Genomic DNA, 16,595 nt, shown 5'->3' with positions numbered 1-16,595 from the left:
GGAATATGCAGCTTCACCATCCATATCAATTACTTGGAACGAAGAGTTAGTTCTCTCTAAATACCCCTTTGCAGTTAACTTAAAGACTGGGGTATCCAGGATTTGAGACCACCTTTTCAAGTCTTATTTTTTCAACCGGTTTATTTTATTCTGCTGACGGACAACCGCTTTGACAACATGCCCAGCAAAGGCGTCGAAAACTGGGATGATGACGACGAGTTCGCCGACATTGACGAATCGAACTTCCTGATATCCTCGGTATCATCAGCTGGAACACAGGAAGGATTCTATCAAATGCCTGCTTCAGCCACTGATGCTGCTTTTTCAGCCTCAAACTCCGAGTCGCTCAGATCAAGTAACCTGCGAGGACACGCCAGCAGACCCAGCAACCTAAGAAGTTTCAGTGAAGCAGATGAAAACGATGATTTCTCGAATGATTTCGACGACCTAACCACAAAAATGTCTAAGATTGATTTGGCGAAACTTCAGGGAGCGCGTAAGCCAAGTATAGACTATTCGACAATTACTGGAACTATTACTGGCACTGTTCGGCGCCTTGGAGGTAGTGGTAGCTCAGCTTCAAGTGGCCCTGAACATTACGGCGGTGCGTTCCGTGATGATATGGATATGGATTTGGATGGTGAAGATATTCAAACAATTCGAGTAGCGTCTGGCAGAAAGATCAGTAGTAACTCTATGGCGGTTCCCAGGGTGAGCTCAAACGCTAGATCAAATAGTAGGATGCTAATATCGGGCGACTTTTATAGACCACCAGAACAAATCGAAACGGAGAATAAAAATAGGAAGAAAAATATTTCCTTTGATAATGATGATGAAATTATATTCGATGATACAGAAAATTTGGCAGACAGATTTACACGTGTCAAGAATAATCGTCAAATGGAAGTTCCTGGTTCCTTGGATGATAGCCTCGACGACAGCTTTGGATTCGGAACTGAATCGCGTCTGTCAACATACTCGCTGACCACTTCTGCTACAAGTTATACCGATAATGAGGAAGATGATGACGACTTCGGATTTTCTAAGGAAGCCGGAGATTTGTTCGATAAACCCAGTGTTCTTCAACAGAGATTAAAAGAGGTACGTCATCAGAATGAGCTGGAATCTGAACGTGACCGAGAACTTTTGGCCAAGGGTAGAAAGTATGACACTATAAGAAGCAATGGGTCGGGGAATTCTATAAAAGCCAATTTCAGAGACAATGACAATACTATTACTAATAAACAAGTCTTGGTCGATTTTGAAGATCCGGATGAAGATTTATTACAAGGCTTTGATCTGAAACAAGGAGATGATTTTATCTCTACTAAAGGAACTCTGCACAGAAATGTGGTTATTAAAGCTACCAATCAAAGGACGGGCACATCTCCTCAGAAAAAAGCTCCTCGGGAAACTCAATCAATAGCTGATTTCAAGGCTATAGGTGCTGTTCCCGGTGGTCCTGATTATAGCAGTGTTCGTGTGAAAAAATCCATGCCAGTGCTGCGGCCTCCAATCAATCAAAAGATCTCTAATGGAAGAGGAACGAATATTGCTGGTTCTACTTCTCCTCAGAGACCACGTCCTACACATCATACAGAACGAAGAGTTTCTGGTAATGTGGCTAGCGGGTCGCCTCCCAAGCAATTTATTCGAGCTAGTAATCCCAGACCGCCAAGTAGGAATCAGGATATGTTCGAGAATGAGGATTATGGAAATCTTACCATCGATGCCACATCAACCTTAGCAATGAAACCAGGTCAATTTCAGCCAAAACGACTGCGTCCTGTCCAGTCTATGTTGACTATGCAGCCTCAAGAACAATCTAAAGCCAGCAGACAATTTGTAAGGCCACGAAGGGGTCCAACTTTCGAACAAGATGTACTGGACCAATTCGACGACTTGGATGTTGATTTTGAAACAGAAAGCAGGTTTGTAGCGACTCCAAAGTCTAAGGGGCATTTATACTCTGGTACGGTAAATAATACCTCTGTCAAGCATGTGCCTCTAGACACTTTCCGTGAGAAATTTCGACCAAGGAAATTAAGAGAGAAAGATCCAGTACAAAATTCCCAGTTCTCTCCTCAATACCAAAATCAGACGCCACCTCAGCATCAACATCAACAACACCCATCGACAGTGCGGTCACCAACAAAATCTAGCTTACTAAAAGATAATTCTCAAAAGAAGAGGGGTCCCAAACGAAGAGGACCAGGATTAATACGTCATCTCGGAGTCCCAATTGCATCTGAAGAGTCAAATGGGATGCATTTTAATCCTACAAAACTTGTGTGGGAAGGAAATGATATTGAACTGAAAAAGTTTGAGTCTGTGAATCCTAAAACGCCAGGTCTTATTGCATTTATTTCCAACAAGGGCCAACAAGTGGTTGGAGATATGGTGTTTGATCCTGACAGATTGTGTTGGATCAACATCAAGGACGATCATAGCGACCCATTCGAGGGATTGGATGATTTAGAAGTTTCTAGCTCCATTGGCGGAAAGCATCATAATAATGCTGCGGTCGCATCCGCAGCTGTCACAGCTGCAGAGAAACTCGCAAGTTCCATTGGAGGGGACTTTGCAGTTGGAAATGAGTTCAACCTAAGCGCCAAGTTTATAGAGAAAATGAAGCATGAAGACGACCGTTGGGCTCGGAAAACCAAAGGGTGGTTTTCTCCTAATGAACAGATTGACCGTGAGTTCCTCAAAGAAATCAGATCAATGGTAATGAGATGATATAAGCTATTTATTAGATGATTACTTAATAATAATTAATGTTAATGATTTCCCCCGATTTGTAGTGGTGTGTGTCACTCATGTTAGGTGAACGTCACTATTTCTTTGCAGGTCGTTGGTATGATACAAAGTCATCACGGACACCAACCTTGGTATACAATAATTGAGCTCTGTGATTGAATATCTGAGTATGCCAATAGACCTTGGCAACCTCGTGCTTATCTGCCTCGCCATAGACGTATTCAATCAATTTCCGACCAGTACCTCGAGATCTGACCTCTGGGTCAACAAACAAATCGTGTAGGTAGATCACATCGTTATACTGCCAAGTGGATCTGTGAAAAACATATGTCACAAAGCCAATTAGCTTTTCAGGTGACTCATCGTCGAATGCTACTGCGGCATAGACAGGCTCTTTATCGTCAAAAAACCGTTCCCAAGTCTTTTCCAAGATTTTCTCTGGCAATTGAGCTTTGTAAAAGACCAGGTAAGCTGCGAATAGCGATGAATACTGGGATTTATCAGATTGCTCAATGGGTCGAATGGTGACAGTCATGATATCGAAATTACTTCTGACAGGTTAATTCAGGGGCATGGCTCTACATTTATATGCACCGAAATGCGAATTAGCGCGCGGTTAATATATTAAGCTAGTGGTTTCATGCAAGATAAGCCGGTAATCTAACTTATCAATGAACTCATTGTAGATCAGCGCAGTATCTAAGAACGGGAAGTCGAGACGGAATAGCTCGTGATCTAGGACAATTGTGGGGGGGCCAATGCCTCTTGCGATTGTGATCTACTATGACCAGATCCGTTTGTAAACCATACTTTAAAGGCTAATATGGGTTATATTTGAGTTGTCTATATTTGGTTCACTAAGGAACGTAATGTAAGGACCATTCTGATTCAGCTTCTCTAAGATACACATATAATAAGTGAAGGAAGCAGGACAATAAAATAGAACGACGATAAATTATTTATTTTACACATATCTCAACCTAGGTGGCAAAGTTAATCGGAGTTGGGGTTAATGCTGGGACCATTGAATGGTTTCAAGATCGATACCTTCTTGGACCATTTCCCAGAGAGGAGAAAGTTCACGCAATTTGTTGACCTTGCTGACAACAGTCTGGAGAACGTAGTCAATCTCAGCTTCAGTTGTGAAACGACCAATACCGAAACGGATGGACGAGTGGGCAAGAGCGTCATCAGCACCAAGGGCACGTAGAACATATGAAGGCTCAAGCGAAGCAGAAGTACAGGCGGAACCAGAAGAAAGGGCAATGTCGTTAAGAGCCATAAGAAGGGATTCACCCTCAACATAAGCAAAAGAAATATTCACACATCCAGGATAATGTGCGTCCTTGTCTCCGTTAAGAACGGTGTGCTCGAGTTGGAGAATATTCGAAGTCAACTTGTTAGACAAACGACGGATGTGCTGAGAATCATATTCCATCTCGGACATCATAAGACGAGCAGCCTCACCGAATCCAGCAACAAGAGGTGGAGCAAGAGTACCAGAACGAAGACCACGCTCTTGACCACCACCGTTGATAATAGGCTCCAAACGAACACGAGGTCTTCTACGGACGTAACAAGCACCAATGCCTTTAGGGCCATAAATCTTGTGGCCCGAAATACTCATGAGATCAATATTCAGCTTGTTGACATCGATAGGAATCTTACCAAAGGCTTGAGCAGCATCGGTATGGAAGAAAACCTTGTTCTTGCGACACAGACGACCAATCTCTTCCATTGGCTGGATAACACCGATTTCGTTGTTGACAAACATAATAGATACAATAGCAGTCTCGGGACGAATGGCCCTCTCAAGATCTTCCAAATCTATGAGACCATTAGATTTAACTGGCAAATATGTAACATCAAATCCTTCGTCTTGCAAATGCCTGCACGAATCCAAAACACACTTGTGTTCAGTCTGTGTAGTAATGATATGATTTTTTGTCTTCTTGTAGAATCTAGCAACACCCTTTAAAGACATGTTGTTAGATTCAGTAGCACCAGAAGTAAAAATAATCTCCTTGGCGTCAGCACCAATAACATCGGCCACATGCTTACGAGCAGTCTCGACTGCAGTATCAGTTTCCCAACCGTAAGCGTGAGTACGCGAGTGAGGATTACCATATTGTCCGGTGTAAAATTGAAGCATGTAATCCAGAACACGGGGATCAGTAGGTGTAGTAGCTTGCATATCGAGGTAAATGGGTCTTCCAGTACCTGGAGAACTTTGACCAACAAGTTTCGACTCCTTTAAAGCCTCTTCAACATATGAACCAGCAGGTGCAACAGGAGTAGGTCCACTGGGGGCATTAACGGTTCGTGATGCAATAGATGAAAGAACGTCCGCCACATGATTTGAGGATACTGTTTCCTTGATTAAAGGCAATGTAGAAGAGTATCTGTGACCGATAGAAGCAGCTCTGGCCTGGGTTGAAGCAGCATTGGCAATGCTAGCAACGCTTGCTACTGACCGTCTAGTAATATTCAGCATTTTAACACAAGCTTCTTTGTAAACAAATTTTGCAATGGCAAATGTTAATAAAAATTAACAATTTATTCACCACAAATTGTTCGATCTGATAAAATAGCACCGAAGGGAAGATCCGGGACTAATTATCAAAAGATCAGGAACTTAACAAAAGTACTCAAATCCAACTCTGTCTTTCTTATTCAGATTATCAGAGTTCTCAGGCTCAGATTAAACCAATAGTTCAAATCCTTTTTTCTGAATCCTTTTTTTTGGCACCAAATTCAAGTCCTCGTGAGCACTTACAAAGCAGTCAGAGGTCCGGGTTCAAGAGGCAAATTTCAACGCTGCTCATGCCGCTCATCTTAACTTCGCGCATATTACACATCGTCTACAGCCCTTACCCATTACACGGCTCCTGTGATCTAATAGCCGGACTCGGGCCGGAACCGATGTTGAAGTTCCGTGTAGGTTGAATCCGACGATCGAGTTTTAACCAATCTATTACTAGAAAAAAACTTCTGAGCTATAGTAACGGAGTATTTTTCAATTAAAGAAATAAGTTTGAGCAGCTCTGGAGAGAAATTTGTTTGCTGGTAAAAGCTCAAATGATCAGCATGACTATTCTCCTCATTTGGACGCGGATCGATTTTGCAGGAGCAGGTACCAGTCACCGTCGAGAGCGTTAAAAAGAGGTCTCAAGCCAAAAGCTGAAGAGATACAGCGTTTATAAACAGTTCTTAGATCTGGCATTGGCAAGAAAAATATAAAATGACAAGTGACAGTAGCAATCTGGTGCTGGTCTCTCTAGTGGTAAGTGTGATGGGTAGAAGGAATTGTCACACATTTCATTGACATGAATGTGACTATTAAAACTATGGGCGTTCAATAGTTGTTGGCAATTCTTACGAAAATAGTTCTTATTCTTAGTCTGATGATAGCGAGCTTTACAGTATGTAGATACTAATAGGTACTAACGTGTACAGAGTGGTGCCATGGCTGGCACAAGCACAGATCTGTTCTTTTTTCCAATTGACACATTGAAAACGAGGTTACAGGCTAAAGGTGGATTCTTCGCTAATGGAGGTTGGCACGGAATGTACCGTGGTCTAGGAAGTGCCGTTGTTGCGTCAGCTCCAGGAGCCAGCTTATTCTTTCTTTCATATGAATCATCTAAGAAGTATTTGACTCCTATTATGACCTCGAAAATTGAAAATGAGACGTTGGCGCATGGCTTAGTTCATATGTTGGCCGCCTCAGTAGGAGAAGTTGCGGCTTGTTCAGTTAGAGTACCAGCAGAAGTTGTAAAGCAAAGAGTGCAAACTTCTCAAGAAGCTACATCTTTACAAGCATTGAAATCGATTTTGACGAACAAGTATGGAGAGGGTATTTGGAGAGGTTTATATCGTGGATGGGGTACAACTATCATGAGAGAGATTCCATTCACCATGCTACAATTCCCATTATATGAGTATTTAAAGCATCAAAGAGCATTGTCATTAGGTGTTGATAAAATTTCACCAGGTGAAGGTGCTGTATGTGGTTCGATAGCCGGTGGGTTTGCGGCAGCTCTTACAACACCGTTAGATGTGATTAAGACTCGACTCATGCTACGAAAATCCCGTGCCTCGGCACTACAAGTTGCTAAACAGCTTTTGAAAGATGAGGGGTATTCTGCTTTTTTCAAAGGTATTGGTCCAAGGACCATGTGGATTAGCGCTGGTGGAGCCATATTCCTTGGCGTTTATGAAGCAGCAAAGGACACCACCTCCTGGCTTTTAGCATCCCAGGCTAGTAATGCTGAGCCATTGTAAATAGTAATGTAATAGATATGAATGCATGATAATTATTTAGCTTTGTGACTGTGAGTGAGCGGGGTAGAATAAAACGAACTTACAGAATGAGGCAGCAGCCGATACAACTTCCAATAGGAAGTTTCACGGGAGTATTGTGTTCCAGATAGGGGGATCCAGTGGATCCAAGTTGATACATTTAAACTGGAAAGGTATCAGTGTGCCAGTGCTGAAGCGGATTTTATTGTTGCAATGGAACGTGTGTATGAATTTCAGAATTTTAATCTTGTATTATACACCCCATTTAGGAAATTCAGGGGGAATCAACCATGCATAATCGTATGCAACCGTGTCTATCCTTCCGACCAATTGGAATTTATTGGCGCCATTCTTTGCTAAAATAAAACCAACAGTTGAAATAAAAGTATAGCCCGTCAATTTTAATTTGGAAATATAATTTATAAGAAATATCCATATTTTCCACTGAATCCAATTGTCCCCCAACACACCATCATTCTAGATCAATATGCTGAGATTTGTAGAGAATCAATGGTCAATCTGAGTTTATATATATGGATAATCAATCCAAATTCATACGATCTATTCAAAATCTCTTATCTTCAAAAATTCTTCACTAATCCTAGCTTTCCATGTGAATGTATCTAAGTTTCAGGTTAACTTATTAAGAGACATAGATCGGCGATACAGATACCGATTTTGTCTAAATAATACAAAAGTCCTCGAATCTTCACTACTCACGAGCCACTTATTTTCCCCATTTGTTCATATAATAGAAAGCTGGTCATTCAGAACTACAAGTATCATAGTATCATGAACCGGAAAAAATATATATAAGCTAGACAAATCGCACTTGACATGTCACTTCTTCACTCACAAGAATAACAAACATCATCATTAACAATGTCTAACTTCGCCAAAGCCCCCATCACTATCGTCTCTAACAAGTCCTCCGCTTCCAACATGGATTCCAAGCCTGTTGAGTTTGAGCAGCCCAAGGACCAATATGCTCTTCCTCCTCCTAAGGGTAAGTAATCTGCAGGAGCTATTCCTCTTGATAGAATGGTCTAACAGCAAGCATTCAGATACCGCACCCCTTCTCTGTATTATTTCTTAAATAGATGGTACTATGAAGCCTCTATTTATGAGATTGGAGTTGAAATAGAGTCCTGTTCTCCATACTTTTAAGCCCCACTTTTACTTCTCACTTGTCTTTCGTTTTATATTAAATAAATTTTTGTTTCTAACTTTTTTTTCTCAGGATAACCCTGCTTAAAGATCAAAGTCTTTGTCTGTGGCCTGTATACCTCAAAAGATAATAATTCACAAGACTGGCTACTGTATTTTATCTTAATTTCAAGTCAAACCCTGCTTCAACATTTTCAACACACGTAATGTTAGACCCTTCCGGTATTGCACTCCATATTTTTTATATAAGTAGAAGTGAGAATACTCTACCTGTCAGCATTATCAGCATTTTTTAAACAATAGCGAAACCTGGCTCTCTTCGCTTTAGATTTACGCAATGAAAGCAAAGGTTCACACACCAGTGTCAGTTGTCTCTATGCAGAATAAGTGGAACTTTTTGATGCAGACTGAAAACCTGGAGTTTTGCATGCCAGTGACATTTCATGAACAAGACGAAAGCTAGTTGACCATTCAGTACGCGGTTTCACCTTCAGAAATTGATTTTGAGTAACGAACACAAAACAGCCAAGATAGCGCATAACTCCTTACTTGTCAATTAGACTTTAGCCATTACTGGGCGATTTTTTATTGTTCATTTTGTCCACTGTAACTTGATCAATTTTGCCATATTCATTTCATCTTCATAATGTCACGTCGCCAGGATTATATTGCCCGAATCCGTTATCAAAATGACCTACCGCCTCCTCCTTGTCCCCCGAAGCTATTGAATATCCCTTTAGACACGAGTAAGCTAGCTTCGTCACCGGCAGTGCTCACCAATCTCGTTCGGAAACAGCCTATAAATGTTGATATCGATATTGACCTCGGTATGCCCTTAGATCTGACGGAAGTTCAGGGAATTTTTGACCGGGGTGATGAAGCTGGTATCTACCCCAGCTCAACCGCTCCATCAGTTGATAGATTAGATCCCAAAGACAGAGCTTTACTACGGAACCCCAAAGGCATCACCAGCGTATCAAAAACACAACCTGGTGTATCATTTTTGCGTCGTACCGAGTATATTTCGTCAGAGGCGGTAAGACAAAGTAGTGACTCGCCATTACGGTCCACTGCCTTGTTACGACAAAAACGACTCTCAGTGGTCAGTGGCCCCGAAGAACAGCTTAGAATCGTTGAAAACACGTTCGATGCTAGTGCTGAAGATCTTTCTAAGCTCAAGCATCCTAAAAAGAAGAACCTGAAGGCCGTGGAATCATGGCAGTTATTCCCAGACTCGAAAATGTTCGATCTTCAGTACCTGTCAGTCAAGCTTGTGGGTTCTGCATCACTTTCAAGCTCAAAACGGAAATTTGCTCCCGAATCACTGGAAACTGCTATATTCCGACAAAATTCTGCTAGTAATGGAGAAGAATGGATGTCTCTTTACACTGCCGATGAAGAAACTGGTAAGAAGTTGAAGAGTCGTCTTGACTCGACAGAAGACACAGTGGTTGATGACGAGGAAGATGATGACCAGTCGTATAGATTCACCCGTGTACAAGACAACGATATCGATCTCAAACTCCATCCCTCATCTAGTTTTGCAGAAATCGCTATTAGCTTCACAGATGATGGCGAGGCTTACTATCTACCAGTTGTGGGTAGAGCAAGTCTAAAGAGAAGACGTGTCACAACTCTTAAACAAGAGCTCATTAACGAGCATAACATTGATGCTATCGACCTCTCGATTCGTGAAATCACACCTAAAGAGTCGGTTATTCGTGATAACCAGCGTTCCGAATATGATAAGATCTCGTTTCCTTACACTGAAAACGTTGATGATGATGAGGATGAGGACCGGCCCGGCGAATCTCCAGAAGCCAACGAAAATGAAAACGATGACGATGACGAAGAAAATAACGACCTCGAAGAAAATTAATATCATTATTTTTTATAGTTGTACATAATGGCTTGACTGTCTCTGTTAAGTCGTCGTATCAGTTCACTAGACCTGTCTCGACGGCTTTCGAGCTCAATTTAGATCAGGGTTCCCGCTCAACAATATTATTTTATTATTTTACGGCAATTGCTGACTTTCGAGCATGGACTACCATTAGGGTTTGGCCATGAAGATAGAGAGCTACAAATGAGATACTATTTATAGACTAGATATTGCATGTCAGTTTTACTGCTGAAATTTAGAGCTATTTAATTAATAACAGAATGATATCTCAAACAGAGTAAACACCACTACCACGTCTGAAAATCGATTGGTATTACAAATGCTTCAGGGAAAAGTTATTAACAGCCTAAACTGCATTCATAGATGCACACAATGCGTACTGCGCACGGAAAACATAAAATAAGTTTAATTATATAATTTCTATATGGTGACGTTTGTGCTCAGACCCTTCGAGACCGTTCCATCAGCCTGACCTGACACCTTGACTTTCAATGGTCAGGTTATGATCCCATTCCCAGCAGAGTATCTCGTTCTGGGAGATCCACCATATTGGTAATTCAGGGGTAATGTGCATTGATAAGCTGGCCATAAAAGTAACATTTTGCAAGACTGTAGAACTGCTTACGCAGGAACCAGAGAGCTTAAACGTTAGGTCTGGCGACTGAATTCCAGGACATAAACTTCTTCAGTTTTTTTTTAGAGAAGTTTCAAATTATTAGACCTATTGGCCCGAATACCAATTGATACTGGTGAATTGAAATTGATAATTATCAGCTCTATTGTGAGTGGTGTTGCACTACAAAACCTCGGAGTTGGGTGGTAACAGTTAATTCCTATGCACAATGTCGACGGACCTAATTGACCACTACCGGAGAAGTAAGTGAAATGAGAAACCAAATGAATGGCACAATGGTTTATTGCATATGTGGTTTGTATTAAATTTAGAACATTCTTGTTTAGAGGTGTTGATTCCGCTTGGGCACTACCCACTTGCATGCTTTTTGATTGCTCTGTGAAAAGTAATCCAATCACAACAGCGGAAGCTAACGAGATTATAGAAATTTTTGGTCTGCTCGACTCAGTTAATCCGGCGAGCAGATACAAGGCAGTAATTCTAGACCGAGAGACGAAAAAGAATTTTGACCGAGTGATAGAAGTGCATGAAATTCTCGATCGCAATGCTTCGAGTGTACAAATTCTAGATGAGAAGCGTCAGTCCGAATCATATCTGGAAGCAGTTTACTTCATCAAGCCGACTGCTTACAATATTGAGTGTATAGCTGCGGATTTCACGCGGGCTCCAACTAGATATGCCTGTGCACACATTTTTGTAACATCCAATATTAGTGATGAACTACTGGTAAAGCTAAAGAATTCAGCTACTGGGCGCTATCTCAAACGTCTGGAGATAGTCCACATTGATTTTTGGACATTGGAATCACAAGTATTTACACTGGATGACCCCTTTGCAATTGAACAGTACTATAGTTCGCAATGTCACGACCTGGTTACTAAGCTTGTCAAGAAAGTAGCCTCCCAGTTAGTAGGGGTCTGTGTAATGTTGGATGAATACCCAATTATTCGATTCTACAAGCCAACATCGGCAATTCACGAAGCTCATGTGCTTCCATTTATGATTGCTGATGAGTTTCAGAAGCAGATGGACGATTACTTGCGCAATAATCCGAACTTCAAAGGAGTAAGTGAGCAGCGTGGCCGTTCAGTATTTTTGATTTTGGATAGGTCTATTGACCCTTTTGCACCATTTTTGCATGAGTTCACTTTCCAAGCCATGGCATATGATTTATTGCCCGTCAAAGATGGCCTGAAAGTGGAATATTTTGTAGATGGCAAGACTGGCAAGGAGAAGGTTGAAGGTGTTATTTCTGAAAAGGATCCAGACTGGGTCGGGCTTAGACATCTTCATATGCAGGAGGTGATTGAAAAGTTGACTGAGAAAATGGACCGGCTAAAGACCGATAACCCTCATTTTGCTGCTTCTCAGATTGGGAATGGTAATTCGGGTGGGAATACAACTGTATCGGACCTCCAAGATATGGTGGCATCGTTACCTGCATTCATGGAAACAAAAGACCGTTTTGCACTCAATTTGCACATGGCAAGCGAGTGTATGGAAATCTTACAACGAAAGGGATTATCCGATATTGCAGATGTGGAACAGACAGTTACTCTCGGCGTAGGTGCCGATGGCATCAAGCCTAAAAATTTGGCTGACGAATTTATTGCACTTATAGCTGACCCCAACCTTGGTAAAGCAGAGAAAGTCCGCCTGGTGATGTTGTATTCACTACATAGAGGTGGCCTGATTGAGGCTGATTACAAGAAACTTATGCATCACAGTGGGCTGGACGATACGGACATTGATGTTATCCGCAATATGACTGTGTTTGGTCACCCTACATTTAAGACAACGCTCGGCAAGCTTAAGCAGAGTAAGCTGCCTAAAAGCTATTTCAGTCATTCTACTGAAGATGTATACTCTGTATCACGATTTGTACCTGGTGTTAAAAACGTAGTTGCGTCAGCTATTGAACGTACCTTGAGCGCAGACGAGTTCCCATACACCAAGTATGAACCAACAGAAGGTCATGATGAGATGGAAGTACAGGCATCTCTAAGAAACCCCCGCCAGCGAGCAGTATGGGCCAAGACGACTGCCACAAGTCTCAACAAACAGCGAGTATTCGTCTATATGGCAGGAGGATTTACCCAATCCGAAGCGCGCAGTATCTACGAGCTTAACAAAAAGTACCCCAAGGAAATCATTATTGGTGGTGACCAGGTCATTACGCCAAACAATTTCCTTCGTATTCTCTCCCGACTCAGCGTGTCCCGCAAGCAACTCAACCTGCCCTGTGACCAACCTAAACAACAAGTTCCCCAACATTTGTTCGAGTCTGACCGCCAGAATCGACCATCTGCCAATCAAGCTACTCCAGCCAGTACTCCAGCTGGTCAACAGGCTTCTCGCCCTTCGTCTAGCAAAGCATCCTCATCCACTACTCAGCCGGAGAGACCCCCTATCAAGGAGAAAAAGAGCCGCTTTGGCAAGTTCTTCAAGTAGTTATAATGTAACCATATATTCTATTCAAATCGGAAAACTATCAATCATACTATTTCTAACTGTTGTAGACTTTTGGTTCCCGACCTCCTGCTGAACACCATCATGGTCAACTGAATGACTCAGAAACATCACAAAAAAATTTTTTAATACGAAACTGTATGGTATTACAATAATATTATCTATAAATTAAATTACAAGGATTGGCAGGTGTCATTGGTTTTGAGTTTATTTGATCTTAACAACCTTGATGTCGAAAGTCAGCTCACTGTTAGCAGGGATGCCAGGGAGCTTCTTCTTACCGTAAGCAAGAGCAGCAGGGATGACAACACGTCTCTCACCCTTGACAGCCATACCGGTAACACCAATATCCATACCCTTGATAACATCACCAGCACCGAGCTTGAATGTGAATGGCTTTCCCTTGGTGTTGGAATCGAAAACCTTACCGTCAGCGAGCTTACCGATGTATCTGATGCCGACAGTTTGGCCAGACTTGGCAGTAGGGCCCTCACCGACAACTCTGTCTTCAGCAACGACACCACCCTCAAGCTTCTTGGTGCTGGGCTTCTTAGAAGCGGCAGCAGAACCAGTAGGACCTTGCTCAAGTTCCTTAGAGAAAGCGACCTTCTTACCGTCAGCCTTCTTTTGCTTCTTAGCAGCAGCCTCTTCTTCTTCAGCTTCAGCAGCTCTCTTCTTGTTCTCCTTCTTGGCCTCCTTCTTGGACTTAGGAGCGGGCTTCTCTTCTTCCTCTTCTTCCTCTTCTTCCTCAGAATCAACAAGCTCACGGATCTTGTCCTCGTCAATCTCATCCTCATCAGGAGTAAGGTCGTAGTCGAGCTCATCATCATCGAGATCCTCGTCATCATCAGACTCCTCGTAGTCATCAGATTCATCGTCATAAGGGTGCTCAACGTAGTTACCAGTCAAGTGGATGGGGTAAGAACCTTCAACAACGAAAAGAACCTCTTCACCGGCAGTGATAACCAAGTCGAGAGTTTGTTGGAATTGCGAGCTGGGAGACAAAGTACAGATAACAGTCTCAGAGGTCTCGACATCTTCATCGTCGTCCTCATCCTCATCGTCCTCATCATCGTCCATTTCTTCATCCTCATCCTCATCCTCGGACTTCTTGGACTTCTTGGAGGCCTTCTCTTCTTCTTCCTCCTCCTCTTCTTCTTCCTCTTCATCATCCTCATCCTCATCAGAGGAGGCGGCCAAGAGATCATCGTCGTAATCGTCGTAATCTTCAATAACACGCTTGATAATCTTCAAAGTAGATGGGGTCTTCTCATCATCAACAGCGTCATTAGGATCAATGGCGGCCATGGTGAGACGAACAGACACGTTGAACTCATCGTCAATTGGGGGAGTTGGAAGACCAGGGATCAATTCCAAAGAAAAGGAAGCAAGGGGCAATAAGTTGTAAGCAGACATTTTTATGGGTGGCAAATAAAATTCTTTTCAAAATTCAATTTGGTTCAGGAAAAAAAACTAGGACTTGGGTGATCTTAAATATTTATTTGTTCTTTGCTTTTTTTTGGAAATTTTTTCTCATTTTATGGGTTCATCATGCAGGGCATAGGGTCTGCTTCGACGTGCGGCTGAAGCCGTCAAGGTTAGGTAGAAAACGTGGGATCATATCAAGCCAAGATTTAATCTCTTTGATATTTGCCAACAGATAGATTTTTTTTTATTGTACTAAGGTAGTCTGTTTTTTACTGCTTGGAATGGTGGTGGTTTGTGATTCTAGTCACTTCTCGCATCTTCTCGCATATTCGCTGCGTTCCACACTGGTCTCCTTCCATGAGCCATAGATGCGCTGCAGAAGCCAAAATTTATAAACAGATCGACATGCTTCGGCTTGGTAGTTTCTTAGACGCTGGTCTACTCGTTTTATTAGCGTTACTCCAGCAGCCATTATCTCAGAGGATCATCCAATTATTTATGCCTGTCCAGTGCAATGGCATACTTGTCGAAGTAGATCCCAGAACCTGCAAACCTGCTAAAAATTCATCAGTTGAAAAAGTGGGAAAAGAACTTTGATTTATTGATTCTCCACTAACAATCTGAAATTTCCAATGCCCATTATTATTTCATCCCCTATACTCAATTGCAAGAACTCAGCAAGTTTCTCTGCTAATCGTCACACAATTCACAAAAACTTCCATACTTTTGTTGTTTTTTTGTTAGACTCTTCATGAACTAGACTTATACTAGTTATAAGATGCCACTATGCTCAGTTGCTGCAAAGCTAGAGGGTTTTCTCGTGTAAGAAGTTTTCAAGATATTACAGTCAAGTTAAACTCAATAATGTAAATCTCTGCAATGCTGCACATGTAATGCAAGATTTTGTCCCTTGCATCGAGACTAGGTCGACTTGAGATCCAACGGCAGCTACAAATCTAGATTATTTAACAAATGATTGGATATCAGCCCAGTATACTATATAAAACATTGGTATCTGTGAGCAGAATTCTTATTATACTCTTTATTTCAGCTTGAGTGGTTCGATGATATATATATATATATATATATATATATATGTTCCTAACCGACCCATTACTCATAGACTTCGAACACATCAACAATACTATATTGGTACGTATTGACTCACTGTTTGCCAACACTGACACTGTCAATAGGAATGGTGACTGGTTTCAATTGTTTACTAGAACTGAAATAATGTGTTGCCCATGAATGAAACTAGTCGCTCATGGAATACTCTACTAGATTCCCTACAATTAAATCATAACATTATAAAATTGCAAGACATCTCTTGAGTCTCTGAGACCAAAAAAATCAGCAGTGGAATTAATATCTCTTTTTGTTCGCCCAGATCTGTTGCCTGAATTTACTGGGATTCATGGTCTTAATTATCACTACTTCATACATCTTTGCATGGTAATGCAAGTATTTTTTAGAGATCGACGACTTTGATGCGTACAACAATTCAACATGAACTCAAATTCAGATATTGATTTTGTGAATGGGAATTTTAAAGAATCGTTGGACTCACTGGTAAATAGCAGTTTTGGCGAGCTATCGAAGTCGATACGAAAAGACTCGCGAAGTGTGAGGAACCGCATTCAGTCTATTCTACAAGATTCAAATTATGTCCAACTGGTAGCAGCTTCATACAATTTACCACTGGTAGCGAATGAAAGATGTGGACGTTGGTATATACCTCCTGAGAAAATCAAAGAGTCTGTCTATTTCAAAAGCACCGACGGTCATACTGGTCAATGGGGATTTAGCACCCGACGTCTTAATACTCATATTCTTGATCTTATTTTGGCTAATAATGGGTGAGTCCAAGCCTGGGGTATCAAAGGCTTTGATTCGATAACTACTTTGATCTGGAATACCCAGATGGCATAT

At 41.7% G+C, this 16,595-nt stretch overlaps 8 protein-coding genes across 8 annotated transcripts; 5 read left to right on the top strand and 3 right to left on the bottom strand.

The window, feature by feature from the left end:
* Nucleotides 1-177: 177 nt before the first annotated feature.
* BFA1 (Bfa1p) lies at nucleotides 178-2,739 on the top strand (the record flags this gene model as incomplete). The annotated part of the gene is made up of 1 exon (XM_018878352.1): nucleotides 178-2,739. The coding sequence occupies one exon, from the start codon at nucleotides 178-180 to the stop codon at nucleotides 2,737-2,739; it is 2,562 nt and encodes an 853-aa protein (XP_018734397.1).
* Nucleotides 2,740-2,836: 97 nt separating this feature from the next.
* On the bottom strand, nucleotides 2,837-3,295 carry HPA2 (Hpa2p; the record flags this gene model as incomplete). Its single annotated transcript, XM_018878341.1, has 1 exon — nucleotides 2,837-3,295. The coding sequence occupies one exon, from the start codon at nucleotides 3,293-3,295 to the stop codon at nucleotides 2,837-2,839; it is 459 nt and encodes a 152-aa protein (XP_018734396.1).
* Nucleotides 3,296-3,769: 474 nt separating this feature from the next.
* On the bottom strand, nucleotides 3,770-5,254 carry NFS1 (Nfs1p; the record flags this gene model as incomplete). The annotated part of the gene is made up of 1 exon (XM_018878330.1): nucleotides 3,770-5,254. The coding sequence occupies one exon, from the start codon at nucleotides 5,252-5,254 to the stop codon at nucleotides 3,770-3,772; it is 1,485 nt and encodes a 494-aa protein (XP_018734395.1).
* A 971-nt stretch (nucleotides 5,255-6,225) lies between these two features.
* Nucleotides 6,226-7,044, top strand: PET8 (Pet8p; the record flags this gene model as incomplete). Its single annotated transcript, XM_018878319.1, has 1 exon — nucleotides 6,226-7,044. One exon carries the CDS (start codon nucleotides 6,226-6,228, stop codon nucleotides 7,042-7,044), a length of 819 nt encoding a protein of 272 aa, XP_018734394.1.
* A 1,831-nt stretch (nucleotides 7,045-8,875) lies between these two features.
* PAF1 (Paf1p) lies at nucleotides 8,876-10,108 on the top strand (the record flags this gene model as incomplete). Its single annotated transcript, XM_018878308.1, has 1 exon — nucleotides 8,876-10,108. The coding sequence occupies one exon, from the start codon at nucleotides 8,876-8,878 to the stop codon at nucleotides 10,106-10,108; it is 1,233 nt and encodes a 410-aa protein (XP_018734393.1).
* Nucleotides 10,109-11,126: 1,018 nt separating this feature from the next.
* SEC1 (Sec1p) lies at nucleotides 11,127-13,217 on the top strand (the record flags this gene model as incomplete). The annotated part of the gene is made up of 1 exon (XM_018878298.1): nucleotides 11,127-13,217. The coding sequence occupies one exon, from the start codon at nucleotides 11,127-11,129 to the stop codon at nucleotides 13,215-13,217; it is 2,091 nt and encodes a 696-aa protein (XP_018734392.1).
* A 225-nt stretch (nucleotides 13,218-13,442) lies between these two features.
* Nucleotides 13,443-14,651, bottom strand: FPR4 (peptidylprolyl isomerase FPR4; the record flags this gene model as incomplete). The annotated part of the gene is made up of 1 exon (XM_018878287.1): nucleotides 13,443-14,651. One exon carries the CDS (start codon nucleotides 14,649-14,651, stop codon nucleotides 13,443-13,445), a length of 1,209 nt encoding a protein of 402 aa, XP_018734391.1.
* A 1,521-nt stretch (nucleotides 14,652-16,172) lies between these two features.
* On the top strand, nucleotides 16,173-16,526 carry RIT1 (Rit1p; the record flags this gene model as incomplete). Its single annotated transcript, XM_018878276.1, has 1 exon — nucleotides 16,173-16,526. The coding sequence occupies one exon, from the start codon at nucleotides 16,173-16,175 to the stop codon at nucleotides 16,524-16,526; it is 354 nt and encodes a 117-aa protein (XP_018734390.1).
* Nucleotides 16,527-16,595: the final 69 nt, after the last annotated feature.

This window comes from Sugiyamaella lignohabitans, chromosome A, assembly GCF_001640025.1.
Source record: "Sugiyamaella lignohabitans strain CBS 10342 chromosome A, complete sequence".
NCBI classification, from domain to species: domain Eukaryota; kingdom Fungi; phylum Ascomycota; class Dipodascomycetes; order Dipodascales; family Trichomonascaceae; genus Sugiyamaella; species Sugiyamaella lignohabitans.
Note: the sequence above shows the minus strand (reverse complement) of the source record. Positions and strands in the feature narration are given on the sequence as shown.